This window comes from Salmo trutta, chromosome 17 (assembly GCF_901001165.1).
Source record: "Salmo trutta chromosome 17, fSalTru1.1, whole genome shotgun sequence".
NCBI classification, from domain to species: Eukaryota; Metazoa; Chordata; class Actinopteri; order Salmoniformes; family Salmonidae; genus Salmo; species Salmo trutta.
In genome coordinates this window covers 47,623,021-47,642,568 of record NC_042973.1, presented here as the reverse complement: position 1 = coordinate 47,642,568, position 19,548 = coordinate 47,623,021, and the positions used below count along the sequence as shown (strand labels likewise).

The 19,548-nt window shown below is 42.8% G+C and overlaps 1 protein-coding gene across 1 annotated transcript in view; it reads left to right on the top strand.

Moving 5' to 3' along the window:
- LOC115152322 (hepatocyte growth factor receptor-like) overlaps positions 1 to 19,548 on the top strand; it is a 75,261-nt gene that overhangs the window by 30,623 nt on the left and 25,090 nt on the right. Inside the window, exons 5-10 of the mRNA XM_029697095.1 lie at positions 1,078 to 1,254; positions 2,363 to 2,523; positions 3,118 to 3,223; positions 3,507 to 3,643; positions 4,001 to 4,165; positions 5,652 to 5,754. Of these exons, the coding sequence (XP_029552955.1) occupies positions 1,078 to 1,254; positions 2,363 to 2,523; positions 3,118 to 3,223; positions 3,507 to 3,643; positions 4,001 to 4,165; positions 5,652 to 5,754 (849 nt within the window). The remainder of the gene's footprint in view (positions 1 to 1,077; positions 1,255 to 2,362; positions 2,524 to 3,117; positions 3,224 to 3,506; positions 3,644 to 4,000; positions 4,166 to 5,651; positions 5,755 to 19,548) is intronic.

The following is a 19,548-nucleotide window of genomic DNA, read 5'->3' as shown; positions in this document are numbered from 1 at the left end:
TCATTTTTTTTTAAATGAAAAGCTGAAATGTCTCGAGTCAATAAGTATTGCCCTTTGTTATGGCCAGCCTAAATACTTTCAGGAGTAAAACATTGCTTAACAAGTCACATAATAAGTAGCATGGACATCCGCCTATGTCGGCCTTCCACATCTGCGGTGTTTGTCAGACCTTGAAATTCCGAAAAGAGTTATTGTTATGAAAATGTCTGTAGCTTCCGAATGGTTTAGCCTACAAACGAGTATGACCCCACTGTGGAAAGGGTAGACTCTCACGAACATGATGTTCTCTGTTTTGGATGTAGTTTTGTGCCACCAAAAATAAGAGGATAAATATTTGTCAAAAAAATATATATATTTCCTGAGCTTTCTTCTATCTCGTAGATATAAGACAGATATATATATATCATAACCTTATTCTCTATTGTTTATTTTTTAACTATTTGACTTTTTTTTTTACATTTATGAATGTGTTATTCAATGTGTTTCTATGGGCTATAGTAGTAAAGGCCAAATAAAAATAATATTAATTCATACCTAAAGGGGTCCTAAAATTCTAAATCAAATAGTTAAATTATCCATGGTAAGACCATCTTAAAACAATTCCATATGTCAGTTTAGTAGATATAAATAATGTACAATCCAGGTGTGCAAAGCTCTTAGAGACATGCAGAAAGACTCACAGCTGTAATCGCTACCAAAGTTGATTCTAACATGTATTGATTTGCAACATTTAAAAAAAAACATGTTTTCACTTTGTCATTGTGTAGATAGGTGAGAAAAAAATTACTTAATCAATGTTGAATTCAGGCTGTAACACAACACAATGTGGACTAAGTCAAGGGTACGAATACTTCCCGAAGGCACTGTACAGTATGATGTTTTTACAATGAAGTAATGCATAACTATATAATATTATAATAGTAATGATATGGTATTTTAGCTTAGCAGATGCTTTTATCCAAAGTGTCATATTGTTATGTGACCAATGCAGGAATCAAACCCACAGCATTCTTATGTACAAAACAAACATATTTTTGTTTAGTCTGTATTCTGATTGGCTGTCATGTGTACGCCCAGATCACCAAGGTCCCTCTGATTGGTCCGGGCTGTGAGCAGCAGTGGATGTGTAGTTCCTGCCTGCTGGCGCCAGGTTTTATGGGATGTGGCTGGTGTGACGGCCGCTGCACCAGGGCAGCCCAGTGTCACCCAGCGTCCCTCTGGACCCAGGACTCCTGCCCTCCCGTCATCACCACGGTAACTAGCCAGTTCAAGTTAAAAAAAAGCTTTGTTGTCCACAAGCACAACATTTCACAACACCCCCTATGTCACTCCCTCTGACCAAAATACTGGGACTGTGTTGTTGTTTTGGTCTTTATTGTGATACTGTGAGAGTGTATACATAAACAAAGACAAGCTGCTAGTGACTAGTGTCATCTGAGGCCATACCTTTAACTGCCAAAATAAAGGATACACCAACATAAAGTGTCTTAATAGGGCGTTGGGCCACCATGGGCCAAAACAGCTTCAATGCACTTTGGCACAGATTCTACAAGTGTCTGGAAATCTATTGGAGGGATGCAACACCATTCTTCCACAATAAATTCCATAATTTGCTGTTTTGTTGATGGTAGTAGAAAACGCTGTCTGAGGCACCGCTTCAGAATCTCCGATAAGTGTTCAATTTGGTTGAGATCTGGTGACTGAGACAGCCTTGGCATATGGTTTACATCGTTTTCATGCTAATCAAACCATTCAGTGACCCTGTGGATGAGCGCATTGTCATCCTATGGGGGCATAGCCATGGTAACCAAAATAATGTAAAAAATAATGGCCTATGCAGCGTTTTTAGACATGACCCTAAGCATTATGGGATGTTACTTGCTTAATTAACTCAGGAACCACACCTGTGTGGAAGCACCTACTTTCAATATACTTTGTATCCCTCATTTACACAAATTTTTACAATTATTTTGGCAGTTACCTGTAGCTAATTGTACAGTATACTATATGCCATATACCCTTTTGGCAAGTATGGAAACAAAGCTCCCACCAGTAACCTGGATACATTACACAGTGACAGAGTGGGATTTGGCTGTGAACAAGCTAGTCATGTTTTTACTGGAGAGCTTGTAAGCGACTCCTCCATTGTTGTTTAAAGGTTGTCTAAGGATAGTTTAAAGGTTGTCTGTATGGTCGCCTGTCGTTTCTCGTGTGTGGTTTTTACACTTGTTTTTGGATACTAGTTGTCTCTGCTAAAACCAGCACCTGAAACTAGAAGTACAGGGTTTTCTCTGTCTTTGTTATCTGATTAGTTTGGAGGTTGTTTGAAGGTTGTCTTCGGGTTGTTATTGTGTTTGTGTAGATCTCCCCAGCCAACGGCCCCCTGGGAGGGAGCACCAAGGTGACGGTGTGTGGGAGGAACTTTGGCTTCAACAAGACGGAGAGGTTTGACCACACGCTCATCAGCCTGGATGTGGCCGGAGCACCCTGTAAACTACTGAAACGAGAGAGCAACAGCAACAGGTGAGGGAGGACGGACTGGGATTGGGGTGTGTGTGTAGGCGGGGGGGGGATAGTGCATGCATGCTTGTGGTTGAGTCAGTGGGTGGGGGGTGTGGGGTTGTGTTTGTGTGTGTACTGTTTAATCATGCGTTGGGATAAGGGTGAGAGGGTTAGACAGTTGAATGAAGAATGTTAAGGAAATGGCGCCATAGAATGAGGACTCCAAGTGCCGGGGCGCATTCGCACATTGCATTGCATTCTGCTCATGATTTCACTAAGTGTTAAATTGGTGGGAGAATGGCTGCGTACAGAATTTCACTCTTTCCAATCCAAGAGGCCATGCCAGACAGCAGCGTTTAACTCAAAAGCCCATGTTACCAAACATCCCCCCCTCTTATAGTCAACTCATTGTGTAGAAGATTGAACCCCCCGAAAGATGGCCTCTTTGTGCTTTTCTGCAGCGTAGTAAAGTCATCATCAAATTAGGTTAACCTCTTGCTTACCCCAACAAGAGTGAGCACACAATGTTTGTTGTTGGTGTTCTTGTGCCTCTCTTGTGGGATAAATCATGTTTTATTGAATTGTGTGTGTGTGTACACGTCTCTGTGTGTGTAGGTTGGTGTGTGTTCCGGCGTCTCCTGTGAACTCGTCTCTGGCTAGTAGTGTGGTGAAGGTCCACAGTGGCAAGGAGATGTCCCAAGCACAGGGATTCACCTTTGTGGTAAGAACTGAATGCTGTCTCCACTCACAATCACAATATGAACTCAGTAGACAGTAGTCATTAACCCTGGTCCTGGAGAGCTAAAAATGCAGGCTTTGGTTCTCTCTCTAGCTCTCCACGACTACAGTTGGTGCCCACTGTCATAGGCACTGTAGGTACAGTATGTCAGACGGATGGACAGATTGATTACTTACAGTAACTGACTGATTTACATATGAACTGCAATTGTGGTTGTTGTTGGGTTTGAAGTGGTTTCTACTCCCCTCCTGTCTCGCTCACATAGAACCCAGTAATCAGGGAGATCTTCCCTGCATTCGGTCCTAAGTCAGGAGGCACCGTGCTCACCATCAGAGGCTCTTTCTTAGACAGTGGCAACACCAGACAGGTCACTGTTGGGAACGCAACCTGTGAGATCCTGAGGTGAGTACATAATGTTTCTGCTTCTAGTAAAAATGCTTCTGTGTGTGTGTACAGTGGGGGAAAAAATGCAAATCAATTTATAACATTTTTGACATGCGTTTTTCAGGATTTTTTTGTTGTTATTCTGTCTCTCACTGTTCAAATAAACCTACCATTAAAATTATAGACTGATCCTTTCTTTATCAGTGGGCAAACGTACAAAATCAGCAGGGGATCAAATACTTTTATCCCCCACTGTACGTGCGGACAATACACACTGTATTTAACATGTTTGGGTAATTATCCAAATGTGAGGAATTGTGTTGTGTGTGTGTGTACTTTCATTAATATGCCGATGTGTATTCTGTCTCTCTCCAGTGTGTCAGTTACCATGCTGATGTGCAGAACCCCTCCCCAGTCGGCCCCGTCCCTCCAGGCGGTGTATGTGAGGGTAGACTCTGTGGTCCGAGAGGCTCCTGTACTCTTCACCTACAACGAGGACCCTCTCATCTCCAGCATCCAGCCCACACGATCCTTCATCAGGTACTTGATATTCGTTTGCTAGTTTGTCCGTTAGTTAGGAGGAAGGCAGGCCGTAGAGCAATAACATGAGTAATAAGGAGGTGTCGACAGAGGCAGCTAGGGAAAGAGATATCGCTATTATTATCCATAGGAAGAGGTTCCATAGGACACAGGTGTCAGAGAAGAGAATGAGAGATTGTAGGGGGAGTTTATGAAAACAGAGAAGTCACAGAGAGAAACAACAAGTAGCAGTGTGTGGTATATAGAGGAGAAGAGAAAGTGAGAGAGACATTCATAAAAGATAAGTGGGTGAAGAGGGACACATTAAATAAAAATCTATTTGGCTGCTGGTGGGCAAAGAGACCCCCAGCTCCGCTAAAACCATTGACAACTATGTTCCGTTGTCAAGGTATTGTTAAATAAATGTTCTAACTATTTGGTTGGAATATCATCACCTCTCGAAGAGCATAGTCAGAACTACACATTTCCGATTATTCCACAGCAATCATCAGAGTTATACAGTAAGTAACTGCATGCTTTTTATGATCAGAAAACATCGATTGAGCATGTATTTTCAGACAGGTGAGGGTAGCCTATCGATTTGGCATGTAGCTAGCTAAGCAAACAACATGTGTCATTTAGCTTGCTTCGTCAGAGACTAGGCTTTTGGAAAGAGCTTGACATCGGCATTTCTTTGACTTAGTAACATTGTCAGTCGGATTACTGTCATCACCACTTTAGCAAGCAAATCAAACAATATTTGGATATAGCCTTCTAGCTTTGTTAACTGTTATTAGCTAGCTAGCCAATTTGACGTGGTCCATCAATAAATGGAGCCTATCATGTCTGTCAGCAGCAATCGTGATTAAACACTCTTAAAAACAACATTGAAAAGGGGATCTTGGTAGCTAACTTCACTAGGAAGGCCTACGTTGGTTGGGGGGAAAAAGTACATTAGGTCTACTTACGTCTATGTTTAGCCAACCTTTACAGTTTATATCGTCAAATACGCCCTTCTGCTGCTTGACAGGCAGATCTCACAAAAGATGGGAAATGAACGTAAACCAGTCATAGCCTACTTGTCACTTATACAGTAGTTCACTTTTATTTGACTGTATATCACTCAAATATCCAATTAATGGTGGCCAATATTACAGGATGAATTGATTTTTAATGATCATTGAAAGCATGCAGGTACTTGCTGTATAACGCTGATTATAGAGCCAAATGTGCGCAATTGTTTTGCATGGAATACTAATGCATTTGTAATTATGACTGTGTTCTTCAAGAGGTGATGATTTTTGTAGGACAGTTAACATGTATTTAACAATCCCTTGAAAACGGCACGCAGTTGAAAACGGTTTTAGATGTTTGCAGCAGGCAAATCTAACACTCTGCGCCTTATTGTGATGTTTTTATTGATAGTGACTAATCCCTAACAGCCATTTGTTCCATGGAGACCACACTTTGTCATTATTCATGGCTACTTTCTCTGTGTCCCCAATAGCGGAGGCAGCACTGTGGTGGCCCAGGGCTTCTACCTTCACTCGGCTTCCCCGCCTCAGATGGTGCTCATCCCCACAGCCCAGGACGGCAAGGTCTTCACTGTGGTGAGTGTCTGAACCTTTATTGAACTGGGATTGAGGTTTAGGAAGACCTCTTTCCCACTGAGTGTCTGTCCGTCTGTTGAGGCGACGAACCGGAGATCTTCCAGCCTGTGCAAAAACGAAATACCTCCAGGCCCCCGTCACACAAACCGTGTGGCTGTTATTGTCATTAAGCCCCCCTGAAAAGAGGAGAAAATAAGTGAAATATTAGGGGAACAGTGCTAGATAGATTTGTACGAATGGATGGAGGGGAAATGGAAAATCTACGCTCCATATGCGATAGAGTCATCACCTCTGAGTCACACAGTAATGTTACGGTAGCTGACTTGGTTTATTATCTGGCTTCAATCTGCTCAATCTGGGTTGATTATCTTCTGCATCCCAAATAGCAGCATAATCCCTATATAGTGCACTACTTTTGACCAAAACTCTATGGGACACAACCATGGTTTATTATGCACTACAAAGGGAATAGGGTGCCATTTGGGACACAACCATGGCCTCAATCTCTTCAATCTGTGTTGATTCTCCTTATTCTAAGAAAGCTGTGGTGCGTACACATGTATTCAGGCACTATCATGGTTACCACAGCACTAAAGAAACCCTGACCTGACTCTCCGTTCGTTCCACTTTTATAAGGAACCCTTGATAACTAGATAGAAATGTAGGTTTCATTGCAGTTGTTTTTTAATGTTACCCTCTGTCTTGAAACAAACTGGTACACCTTAGTGTTGGGGTTGGTGGTTGGTTGACTTTGAGTTGGCCCACATTGTGACATGTTGTTCCCAAATCAAATCAAATGTTATTGGTCACATACACATGGTTAGCAGATGTTATTGCGAGTGTAGAGATATGCTTATGCTTCTAGGTCCGACAGTGCAGCAGTATGTAACAGGTAATACAGTATGTAACAATTCCATAACAAAACCTAATATCTAACAAATTCCACAACAAAACCAAAACAGACACAATCTAGTAAAGGAATGGGATGAGTATATATAAGTATAAAATATATGGATGAGCAGTGACAGAGCGGCTAAGATGCAATAGATAGTAAAGAATAGATGGTGAAGGATACAGTATACAGTATATACATATGAGATGAGTAATGCGAGATGTAAACATTCTTAAAGTGGCATTATTAAAGTGACTAGGGTTCCATTTATTAAAGTGGCCAATGATATCAAGTCTGTAGGTAGGCAGCCGCCTCTCTGTGCTAGTGGTGGCTGTTTAACAATCTGATGTCCTTGAGATAGAAGCTGTTTTTCAATCTCTTTGTCTCAGCTTTGATGCACCTGTACTGACCTCGCCTTCTGGATGGAAGTCAGGTGAACAGGTAGTGGCTCGGGTGGTTATTGTCCTTGATGATCTTTTTTGCCTTCCTGTGACATCGGGTGTTGTAGGTGTCCTGGAGGGCAGGTAGTTTGCCCCCGATGATGCATTGTGCAGACCGTACCACCCTCTGGAGAGCCTTACGGTTATGGGTGGTGCAGTTGCCGTACCAGGCGGCGATACAGCCCGACAGGATGCTCTCAATTGTGCACCTGTAAAGATTTGTGAGGGTTTTGGTGACAAGCCAAATTGTTTCAGCCTCCTGAGGTTGAAGAGGCGCTGTTGCGCCTTCTTCGCCACACTGTCTGTGTGCGTGGACCATTTTCAGTTTGTCGGTGATATGTACACAGAGGAACTTAAAACATTCCACTTTCTACACTGCTGTCCCGTCGATGTGGATAGGGGGGTGCTTCCTTTGCTGTTTCCTGAAGTCCACGATCATCTCTTTTGTTTTGCTGACATTGAGTGAGAGGTTATTTTCCTGACACCACACTTCGAGGGCCCTCACCTCCTCCCTGTCTCGTCAATGTTGATAATCAAGCCTACCACTGTAGTGTCGTCTGCAAACTTGATGATTGAGTTGGAGGCATGCGTGGCCACTCAGTCATGGGTGAACAGGGAGTACAGGAGAGGGCTGAGAAAGCACCCTTGTGGGGCCTCAGTGTTGAGGATCAGCGGAGTGTTGTTTCATACCGGTGATGGTGATTGCCTCATCTGTGGACCTATTGGGGCTGTAAGCAAATTTAAGTTGGTCTAGGATAACAGGTAGGGTGGAGGTGATATGATCCTGGACTAGTCTCTTAAAGCACTTCATGATGACAGAAGTGAGTGCTACAGGGCGATAGTCATTTTGTTCAGTTACCTTAGCTTTCTTGGGAACAGGAACAATGGTGGCCATCTTGAAGCATGTGGGGACAGCAGACTGGAATAGGGATTGATTGAATATGTCTATAAACACACCAGCCAGCTGGTCTGCGCATGCTCTGAGGACGCGGCTAGGGATGCCGTCTGGGCCGGCAGCCTTGCGAGGGTTAACAGGTTTAAATGTTTTACTCATGTCAGCCATGGAGAAGGAGATCCCACAGTCTTTGGTAGCGGGCTGTGTCGGTGGCACTGTATTGTCCCCAAAGCGTGCAAAGAAGTTGTTTAATTTGTCTGGGAGCAAGGCGTCAATGTTCGCGATGGGGCTGGTTTTCTTTTTGTAATCCGTGATTGTCTGTAGACCCTGCCACATATGTCTCGTGTTTTAGCCATTGATTTACGATTCCACTTTGTCTCTACACTGACGCTTTGCTTGTTTGATTGCTTTACGCAGGGAATAACTACACTGTTGTATTTGGTCTTTTTTCCAGTCGCCTTGTCATGATTAAATGCAGTGGTACGTGCTTTCAGTTTTGCACGAATGCTGCCATCAATCCACGGTTTCTGGTTAGGGAAGGTTTTAATAGTCACAGTAGGTACAACATCTCCTATACACTTCCTTATAAACTTGCTCACCGAACATATCCCAGTCCACTTGATCGAAGCAATCTTAAAGCTTGGAATCCGATTGGTCAGACCAGGGTTGGATAGACCTAAGCACGGGCACTTCCTGTTTTAGTTTCTGCCTATAGGAGGGGAGCAACAAGATGGAGTCATGGTCAGATTTGCCAAAAGGAGGGTGGGGGAGGGCCTTGTATGCATCGCGGAAGTTAGAGTAGCAGTGGTCGAGTGTGTTACCCGCTCGTGTACTGCAATCGATATGCTGATAGAATTGAGGTAGCCTTGTTCTCAGATTAGCTTAGTTAAAATCCCTAGCTACAATAAATGCAGCCTCAGGATATATAGTTTCCAGTGTGCATAAAGATACCAAGACAGCCTTGATGGCCGTCTTGGTATCCGCTTGCGGGGGGATACACACGGCTGTGACAATAACCCGAGGAGAGTTCCCTTGGGAGATAATACGGTCGGCATTTGATTGTCCCCCACCCATCTTCTTAACAGAGAGATGTGTGTTCCTGTCGGTGCGATGCACTGAAAATCCCGTTGGCTGTACGGATTCCGACAGCATGTCCCCAGCTAGCCATGTCTCTGTGAAACAGAGTATGTTACAATCCCGGATATCTCTTTGGAAAGCAACCCTTGCCCTAATTTTGTTGACTTTGTTAACTAGGGACTGGACATTAGCGAGTAATATACTCAGAAGCGGTGGGTGGTGTGCGAGCATCCGAAGCCTAGAAGACTGCTCTGGCACCCTCTCCTCCGACGCCGTTGTTTTGAGTCGGCCTCTGGAATCAGTTCAAATGCCCTGGGAGGTGCAGATAAAGGATCCGCTTTGGGAAAGTCGCATTCCTGGTCGTAGTGTTGGTTTTGCTGGTAAGTTGACGTCTCTCTGATATCCAATAGTTCTTCCCGGCTGTATGTAATAACACTTAAAGTTTTCTGAGTTAACAATGTAAGAAATAATACATTTAAAAAAACTAAATACTGCACAGTTTCCTAAGGACTTGAAGCGAAGCTTCCATCTCTATCGGCGCCATCTTGTCATCTCTATGAACCACAACAAATATGTTTTACACACAAGTGGCCTCTGATGTTATGTGGACAGGTAGTGCTTTGTTATGGTGTTATCTTTCAACGTGATAGCAAGGCACAGAGGTTTAGTCATGACTCCCTTTGGAGAAACGCACACTCAAGCAAAACACACACTGCTCTAACACTTTATCTCAAATCTCAACCAAACAAAATCCCTCTCTATCCCTCTCAACCCCCTCTACACCAGACCACTGTATCTGTATCAGCTAAGCTACAACCAACCCCTACCCCCTGACATCAAGTGCATTCACGCACACACACACACACCAGCTCGCCTTTCAGTTTCCCTTTCACTGACCCCCTCCTGGTGTGACCTGTGATGAGGTTGGTGCTCTATAGAGCCTCAGGGAGGGCTAGGGTTAGAAGAGACAACAGGAGAGGAGGGATCAGATGGGGACGAGGAAGGAAAAAGGACACATGTAGAAGGTGTCCTCATAATATGCCTCAGTATCAATTCAACTACCAATAACATTGTTGTTATACGTTTATGATTTGAAGGTTTCGATTTGGAGACTTTGAAAATGTTCCATGGAATTTATTGTGCTTAGAATTTCAGCGCATTTTCTCAATAGACTTGAATAGAAATGGGATCCACCGTGGTACAACTATAGATCAAATAAGCGTGGCTCAACGCATGCACTGAGTTTGTCCCTTTTCAAACAATCTTATTTCCTTTCCATTCCAACCATTAATCTAATACCTAAAGCCCCAGAGAATACTGACTGGATGACAGTGCACCAGGCAAGACACGACAGGGACTTGAACTGTGTTTAACAATATGGGGTATAATTTCGAATTATTTAGTATAGGGGATAGTGCGCTAGTCCCCTAATGCTCCAGCTGTTGCCTCTTAAATTCTTTACAGTAACCAGGATGAGATGAGGCATTCTCTAGGAAGAGACCGTATGAGGCACAGTATTATCTTGACCCACAACATGGGGTCGCCGGAGAAGAGAGGGAGATAGAGAGAGAGGGATCACTGTTTCCAAAGAGAACACCCCTGGATATATGAATGCCCGAGCAGTAATTTGAGCGGGCCTGTCATCATCCACCACCACAGCAGCTCTGTGTTTGTTCAGTAGAGAAAAGGGAAAGAGGAAAATAAAACTTTGATCCGTGTACAATTTCATCTCCTGACTTTGGGTAGCCTGACTGCACAGACCCCTAGCTGACTGTCAGCCAGTAAAATATAGTAGGACTGTGGTTGGAATAGGAGTCCATAATATACTCCACATATGCAGTATACTGTACACATACAGTACGCATGCTGACATGCACACATGCACAACCACACACTTGCAGGCAGGTACAGTACAAACACACACACTCGTGATCCTCTTTCCATAGATTTCATACCAACAAGGTCTAGAAGAGAAGAAAAACAACTCTTCCATAGACCAACAATGAGATTTGGGGCCTCGACAACAGCATGAGAGAAAGGAGACAGAGAAAAAAAAAATGTCCAGCATTGACTTGATATCTGTTTCTCAGATCTGGAGTAAAGCCAAGGCTCAAGTAATCTCAGCTTTCCCACAAACATGAAAGGAATTTTTTTTTTCTTTTACGATCTGCAGGGAAAAGCTGGCATGGTCAGAAAGCCAAAGGAGCCGAGAAAAAAGAGGGATAGAGCAATAGATCTGAGTTAGTGTGAATATTCACATTACTACGTCCAGGGCCCATTCACATCCAGTAAAGGGGGCCAGGGAGCCAAGTGAGATTGCCAAGGGTTTGTGTGGAGAGGTTGATGGGGAACTGGCGTTTGCAGTTGGACAGGGTTAGCTTGACTAGAGGATCCACTAGACCAGCCAGACACCGGTTGGTAAGGATTCATAAAGTTCCATGTCAACACAGCCCAGGTCTGCCTTTCCCATCCCCTGTGTTATAATGCACTATACGTGTATCATAAGTATCATTATAAATGCACTACGGTGTTATGTGTGTGCGCCTCATAGAAAGTGTTACCGATCCATAAACCAGCCAGACACATGTTGGAGGAATTCATACACGGGGGTGCTCCATGTCAACTGAAGACCTGGTCTGGTCTGCCTTTCCCATCTCTTACCCTTTTAGCAGCATGGCCAAAGCCCAGCTTGAGGGGATGCCTGAGAGGGGCAAGTATGAGGCCTTCCGTTTCCACCTGGCTAGTTAAAGATATTTTTGTGACCCAATACAGCTACACTTGTCGGTGTTATCTTTCTATCTTAGCTAACATGTATGTACAGCTTGAGTCCTTAGCTTCTTGGTAACACTTAGTATCTTATAAGACAGCTTTGTTTGGCATTGTTAGCCCTTGGTCAGGATACTGAACACGTTCCAGAGAGTTTACAATTGTACAATTGCACTATGGTTGCTGTCTCCATCTTGGGAGTACAGGGTTGCCAGTTCAGTGATAATCAGAGCTAACTACCCACCTCTTCTGCTACCATATCAACTAACAAGTAATTGTATTCACAGTTGCTCCCTCCCAACCCACGGTCATTCAGATAAGTCTACCAACACAGGCCAAGCGAGAGGAGACATTTATGAAACAATGAATCTTTGCCATATAATGAGTAGTGGTTGACTGAGGTTTCCCCTAATTCACAGGATATTTGTCTAACCTCTCCAGGGCACCATTTTACCTTCTAGACCCATTTAGTTGCTCCCTGTCGAAAAGTGAACACACACACACACACACACACACACACACACACACACACACACACAGACACACACTCGCCAGACTCAATTGTGATAGCTTGCTTTTGTTCGATCATCAAGTGCAGGTTGTGTGTGAGTGAACAGGGCCTGTGTGTGTGTGTGTGTGTGTATGTGTGTGCCTGTGTGTGCGTGACTGCATGCGAACGTGCATTTGTGTGTGTAAACAAGGCCTGCAGGGTCAGAGTGTGTGTGTGTGTGTGTGTGCCTGTGTGTGCGTGACTGCATGCAAACGTGCATTTGTGTGTGCGTACATGCTTGCGTGTGTGTGTAAACAAGGCCTGCAGGGTCAGAGTGTGTGTGTGTGTGTGTGTGTGTGCCTGTGTGTGCGTGACTGCATGTGAATGTGCATTTGTGTGTGGGTGCATGCTTGCGTGTGTGTGTAAACAAGGCCTGCAGGGTCAGAGAGAGTGTGTGTGTGTGTGTGTGTGTGTGTGTGTAAACGAGGCCTGCAGGGCCAGAGTGTGTGTGTGTGTGTTTGCACTCCATCTGGGTTATTGCTCAACACGGATTAGAGTTTGGAAGTCTGTCTAGGGGAACTGAACTGCTAACAGGAAGTTTCTGTAACACTTAAAACCAGCCCTGCTATTCCACCCATGGCTACTGTGATTAGCAACAATGATGCTCATGGGAATTGGAGTTCAATCACTTTGTTAGAGCCAAAGTACTAACGAGTCATTGAAAGGTTTATTAAAACACTTCCAAGTTCCGGAAAAGTTGAGCGTGGAGCAAAATAGTCTGGCCACTGTGCGTCTGCCTCTGCTCCTGCTTGCCCTTTGGGGTCCAGACCAGGTTACTGTAAATGCACGTTGTGACAACTGCACGATGTATTCCATCTGTACATACAACTAATACCACTTGAAACTGCCGATGTAAAATGGGCTTTATGAATACATTTCATTGATTGATATATATTCCACTCCTGCCGTGATATGTAAAAACCTGCCGCCTAATAAAATGCTTTAGCAGAAAGGACATGTGACTGTGGTGCAGAAAGGCCACTAGAAACATGTGTTTAGGGTCATTTTTGGGGGCCATGGGTACTTTGGGCTTGATGTCTGTCTGTGTAGGATGTCTTTACTCAAGGATGTGTTTGCTTTAGTGGCCAACTAGATAAATATACAATATCAATGGCCCCTAAACACACGACCGACATTTACACTTGGCTGTCAACTCTGGGCAGAGTTAAACTGGTTTTGTCCATGCCACAGCTGTGTGTGCACCAGGAGGCTTCGAAGTATCTGCTGCCGGTGCACTTTCAGGAGGCCTTTGTTGAAAACACACAAAAAGTTCCATAAGGAACACCAGATTGCTATATATAGGAAGCACGGGGACTGACTGACTCCATTATCACATCAAGAAACACTTCTAGAACTCGTCCGCACCACTTCCCAAGTCTCCAGTTAGACGTGAAGAGACGGAAATGACAACCATAGCAGAAATCTGGGCCAGTTTCTCTCCACGCTAGTTGTGTTAGAGTACAGAAGTGCCATGTCGATGCCGAGAGGGGAAAGAGAAGAGAAAAAAGAAGAGATGCCGGAGGATACAGGGACGGCATGTAGCCAAGTGGTTAGAGCGTTGGCCCAGTAACCGAAAGGTTGCTGGATTGAATCCCCGAGCACACTCAATCACTTTTCTGGAAATGCATCCTCCATCTTTTCTAGTCTGACATAATGGTAAACAGAGAGAAAAGAAGGGGCTGCATTCTAGTAGGAGTGAAACAAGGGCCCTCATCCAGAACAGAAGAATAAAGGTAAAGTCCCAAATGACACCCTATTCCCTATCTGCTGTAGTGCACTACATTTGACCAGGGCCCATAGCGCACTATATAGGTGTAACAGTTCTACTTCCATCCCTCTCCTCGCCCCTACCTGGGCTCGAACCAGGGACCCTCTGCACACATTGACAACAATCACCCTCGAAGCACCGTTACCCATCGCTCCACAAAAGCCACGGCCCTTCAAGGTCTCAAAGCAAGTGACGTCACCGATTAAAACACTATCAGCACGCACCCCGCTAACCATTTCACACCAGTTACACTCACCCTTTTGACCTCCCTTTCTGCAGCAACCGGTGATCTGGGTCAACAGCATCAATGTAACAGTATAGCTTCCGTCCCTCTCCTCACCCCTACCTGGGCTTGAACCAGGGACCCTCTGCACACATTGACAACAGTCACCCTCAATGCACCGTCACCTATCGCTCCACAAAAGCCGCGGAAACAACTACTTCAAGGTCTTAGAGCAAGTGAAGTCACCAATTGAAGCGCTTTTAGCATGCACCCCACTAAGCATTTCACAACAGTTTTATAGGGAATAGGGTGCCATTTGGGACACAGTCTAAGAGCTAAAGTGGTGGAAGTTAGTTCAGGTATTTTAATTGTTTTTACATTTAACAAGGCAAGTCAATTAAGAACAAATTCTTATTTACAATGACAGCCTACGGGGGAACTGCCCCTGCCTTGTTCAGGGGCAGAACGACAGATTTTTACCTTGTCAGCTGAATGTATCTAAGTTTGTTTTTAGGGTAGTGGTACCCTTACAAAATAAAAAGTGAAAAGAAACACATCTGGTTTTCGGACACATGCTAATTTGAACATGTTTATCCCATCCCTGCTTAGCTTCAGAAGCTTCAGAGGCAAACTAGCAGTGGGATGCAGGGTGCTACAGTATGTTGCTTGAATAAATGTTCCAAAACTTGCAACTGGAAAAAAGGCAGCGAAAGCAAAGGCGAGGCTAACATAACCAAAGATAGGGAAAATTGCAGGAAAGAGGGAGGTGTTTTATTTATCATAAATGTTTCACTGAAAAAAAAATTTACATTTTGAAATTATTTCCTTGCATTATTTGGTTTTGCTATCAATTCTTTTGAGTTTATGTTTTGCTTTCATTATCATTATTATTATTTTTGTTTGCAATACTAACAATTTTGTTCTTGACGTCAGAAGTTTTTCTTGATATTTATGGCACAAAAGTACCTCACTCACTAGAGGATTACAACACATAAAAACACTTACTCTCTTACACTGTTATTCCCTGCCACAGTTTCAGTAAAGATTTGAGGGATGGGGATGGGGATGGACAAATGCAGCCACTCTCAAGCTGGAGAAATGCAACCATTCTCAAATCTATAGACAACGCTGGATGAAGGGACTGACCATCCATGATATCAAATTATAGTTTTAACCATGTTTTTAGTGGTTGTTCCTATTTACTTTCTTTACAAACATTGGAGTAAAACAAGATTAGATTTTGGGTTCTGATGGGGTACGACAGTTTGAATTAAGCTCATGAGACATTTATACATTATATTCTTCAATAATAAATACATATCATTCATTTATAAGTCCAAAAATGGATGTAGCAACTAAGGATTGCCCCAGTGACCTTCATACAGCAGAACTACATTATGTCGCCATTTGAACGTAATCCATTAACATTATTTCAACCCCACATTTGAATCTGCAATTCCACATGTGAAAGTGAGATTTTTACAGTTGGTGTTTTCGTACATGTGAAACTGGTAATTACATTTTCACGTGATTGTTTTTCACATATTAACTTGCAAATCGACATGTTTAAATTCGATTTTCACATGTGGATTTTTCTTAAATGTGAAACGTAAAATGTGATTTTCACATGTCAAAGTTTTTAACATGTGAAACCGCAAATTGCACACGTGAAAATGCAATTCACTGTCACGACTTCCTTCGAAGTCGGTCCCTCTCCTTGTTCAGGCGACGTTCGGCGGTCGACGTCACCGGTCTTCTAACCATCGCCGATCCACCTTTCATTTTCCATTTGTTTTGTCTTGTCTTCCCACACACCTGGTTTCAATTCCATCAATAACATGTTGTGTATTTAACCCTCTGTTCCCCCCCATGCCCTTGTCCGGTATTGTTTATTGTAAGTGCTTGTGCACGTTATGTCTGGTGTGCGTCGGGTTTTGTACCCATTTATTGATTGTTCTGTTTTCCGGTGGTTTTATACATGTGAAAATATAGTTTCACGTGTGAAATTTAAGCTCAACATGTGAAAGGGACGTGCCATGAAATCCGATATTGTTTAAATCTTCATCGGGGTAGGGGGCAGTATTTTGACGTCCGGATGAAAAGCGTGCCCGTAGTAAACTGCCTGCTACTCAGGCCCAGAAGGAAGGATATGCATATTATTAGTAGATTTGGACAGAAAACACTCTGAAGTTTCTAAAACTGTTTCAATGATGTCTGTGAGTATAACAGAACTTATATATTAAAAACCTGAGAAACAATCCAACCAGGAAGTGGGAAATCTGAGGTTTGTAGTTTTTCAAGTGATTGCCTATCCAGTATACAGTGTCTGTGGGGTCATTTTGCACTTCCTAATGCTTCCACTAGATGTCAACAGTCTTTAGAACGTTGTTTCATGCTTCTACTGTGAATGGGGAGAGAATAAGAGCCATTGGAATCAGATGACTGAGAAAATGACATGAGCTCAGACAGGGCGCGCCCGTGAGAGTTAGGTGTGTTCCTTTTCATTTCTGAAGACAATGGAATTGTCCGGTTGGAATATTATGGAAGATTTATGATAAAAACATCCTAAAGATTGATGCTATACATCGTTTGACATGTTTCTACAAACTGTAATATGACTTTTTGGACTTTTCATCTGAACTTACTGCGCGAGCACAGTGCATTTGGAATGCTGGACTGAACGCGCAAACAAAAAGGAGGAATTTCGACATAAATATGGACTTTATCGAAACAAAACAAACATTTACTGTGGAACTGGGATTCCTGGGAGTGCATTCCGATGAAGATCATCAAAGGTAAGTGAATATTTATAATGTTATTTGTGACTTCTGTTGACTCCAAAATGGCGGGTATCCGTATGGCTTTTTTTTATGTCTGAGCGCTGTACTCAGATTAATGCAAAGTGTGCTTTCGCCGTAAAACTTTTTTGAAATCTGACACAGCGGTTGCATTAAGGAGAAGTGTATCTATAATTCTTTGAAAAACAGTTGTTTATTTTATCAACGTTTATGATGAGTATTTCTGTAAATTTATGTGCGCATTCACCGGAAGTTTTGGGAGGAAAAACATTTCTGAACATTACACGTCAATGTAAAATGTTTTTTTGGATATACATATGAACTTTATCGAGCATTGCTTATTTTTTTCTTTAAGCAATGTCTTTTTTTCTGGCCACTCTTCCATAAAGCCCAGCTCTGTGGAGTGTACAGCTTAAAGTGGTCCTATGGACAGATACTCCAATCTCCGCTGTGGAGCTTTGCAGCTCCTTCAGGGTTATCTTTGGTCTCTTTGTTGACTCTCTGATTAATGCCCTCCGTGCCTGGTCCGTGAGATGTTCCTTGGTCTTCATGGCGCTGCTTGCTTGGTGGTGCCACTTGCTTAGTGGTGTTGCAGACTCTAGGGCCTTTCAGAACAGGTGTATATATACTGAGATCATGTGACAGTTCATGTGACACTTAGATTGCACACAGGTGGACCTCATTTAACTAATTATGTGACTTCTGAAGGTAATTGGTTGCACCAGATCTTATTTAGGGGCTTCATAGCAAAGGGGGTGAAGACATATGCATGCACCACTTTTCTGTTTTATATTTGTTCGAATTTTTTGAAACAAGATATTTTTTGCATTTCACTTCACCAATTCGGACTATTTTGTGTATGTCCATTACGTGAAATCCAATTAAAAATCCATTTAAATTACAGGTTGTAATGCAACAAAATTGGAAAAACGCCAAGGGGAAGAATACTTTCGCAAGGCACTGTATCCAACCCAGTAGTGAATATGGTACAAAGGGTGGTTGAGTGACAGTTTTACACCATTCCATACTGAGAGATAACATTTTTGTCCAGCCTACTCATGATATTTCAACCAGTCTGTGAAGGCAGGGTCAGGTGCAACACCTGTAACTTTTCCCCCTGTAATTTCTCCATTTGTTTGTTATCCTCTCTGGGGTATGTGGGACGCTAGCGTTTTAAAGATACACTTCTCCTTAATCCAACCACATTGTCCGATTTCAAAAAGGCTTTACGGCGAAAGCATAAAGTTAGATTATGTTAGGACAGAGCCTAAACAAGAAAAACCACACAGACATTTTCCAAGCAGGAGAGGCGTCACAAAAAACAGAAATACAGCTAAAATGAAGCACTAACCTTTGACGATCTTCATCAGATGACACTCCTAGGACTCAATGTTACACAATACATGTATGTTTTGTTCGATAAAGTTCATAATTATATCCAAAATCCCCATTTTACATTGGCGCGTGATGTTCAGAAAATATTTTGCCTCCAAAACTACCGGTGAATGAGCACAACAATTTACAAAAATACTCACCATAAACGTTGATAAAATACTAAACTGTTATTCAAAGAATTATAGATAAACATCTCCTTAATGCAACCGCTGTGACAGATTTCAAAAAAGCTTCACGGGGAAAGCACACTTTGCAATTATCTCAGTACAGCGCTCAGAAAACCAAACCAGCAATACAGATACCCGCCATTTTGGAGTCATCTAAAATCATAAATAGCATTATAAATATTCACGTACCTTTGATGATCTTCATCAGAATGCACTCTCAGGTATCCCAGGTCCACAATAAATGTTGTTTTGTTCGATAAAGTCCATAATTTATGTCCAAATACCTCCTTGTTGTTTGCGTCTTCAGTAAGCTACTCCAAATGTAGGAAGTGCGCCGAAAATTTCACAACGAAAAGTCAAAAAAAGTTATATTTACGTTCGTAGAAACATGTCAAACGTTGTATAGCATCAATCTTTAGGGCCTTTTTAACATAAAACTTCAATAATATTCCAACCGGACGATTCCAATGTCTTGAAAAATGTTATGGAACACAGCTACCTCATCACGTGATGCGCGCCACTGAACTAATTTGAGTCACCAACTTCCCGGCCTTCTTGTTAGCTCTCTGTTCACTGCAAAAGCCTGAAACAAGTTCTAAAGACTGTTGACATCTAGTGGAAACCTTAGGAAGTGCAAAATGAACCCTAAGTCACTGTGTGTTAGATAGGCAATGACTTGAAAAGACTACAAGCATCAGATTTCCCACTTCCTGGTTGGATTTCTCTCAGGTTTTTGCCTGCCATTTGAGTTCTGTTATACTCACAGACATCATTCAAACAGTTTTAGAAACTTCAGAGTGTTTTCTATCTAAATCTACTAATA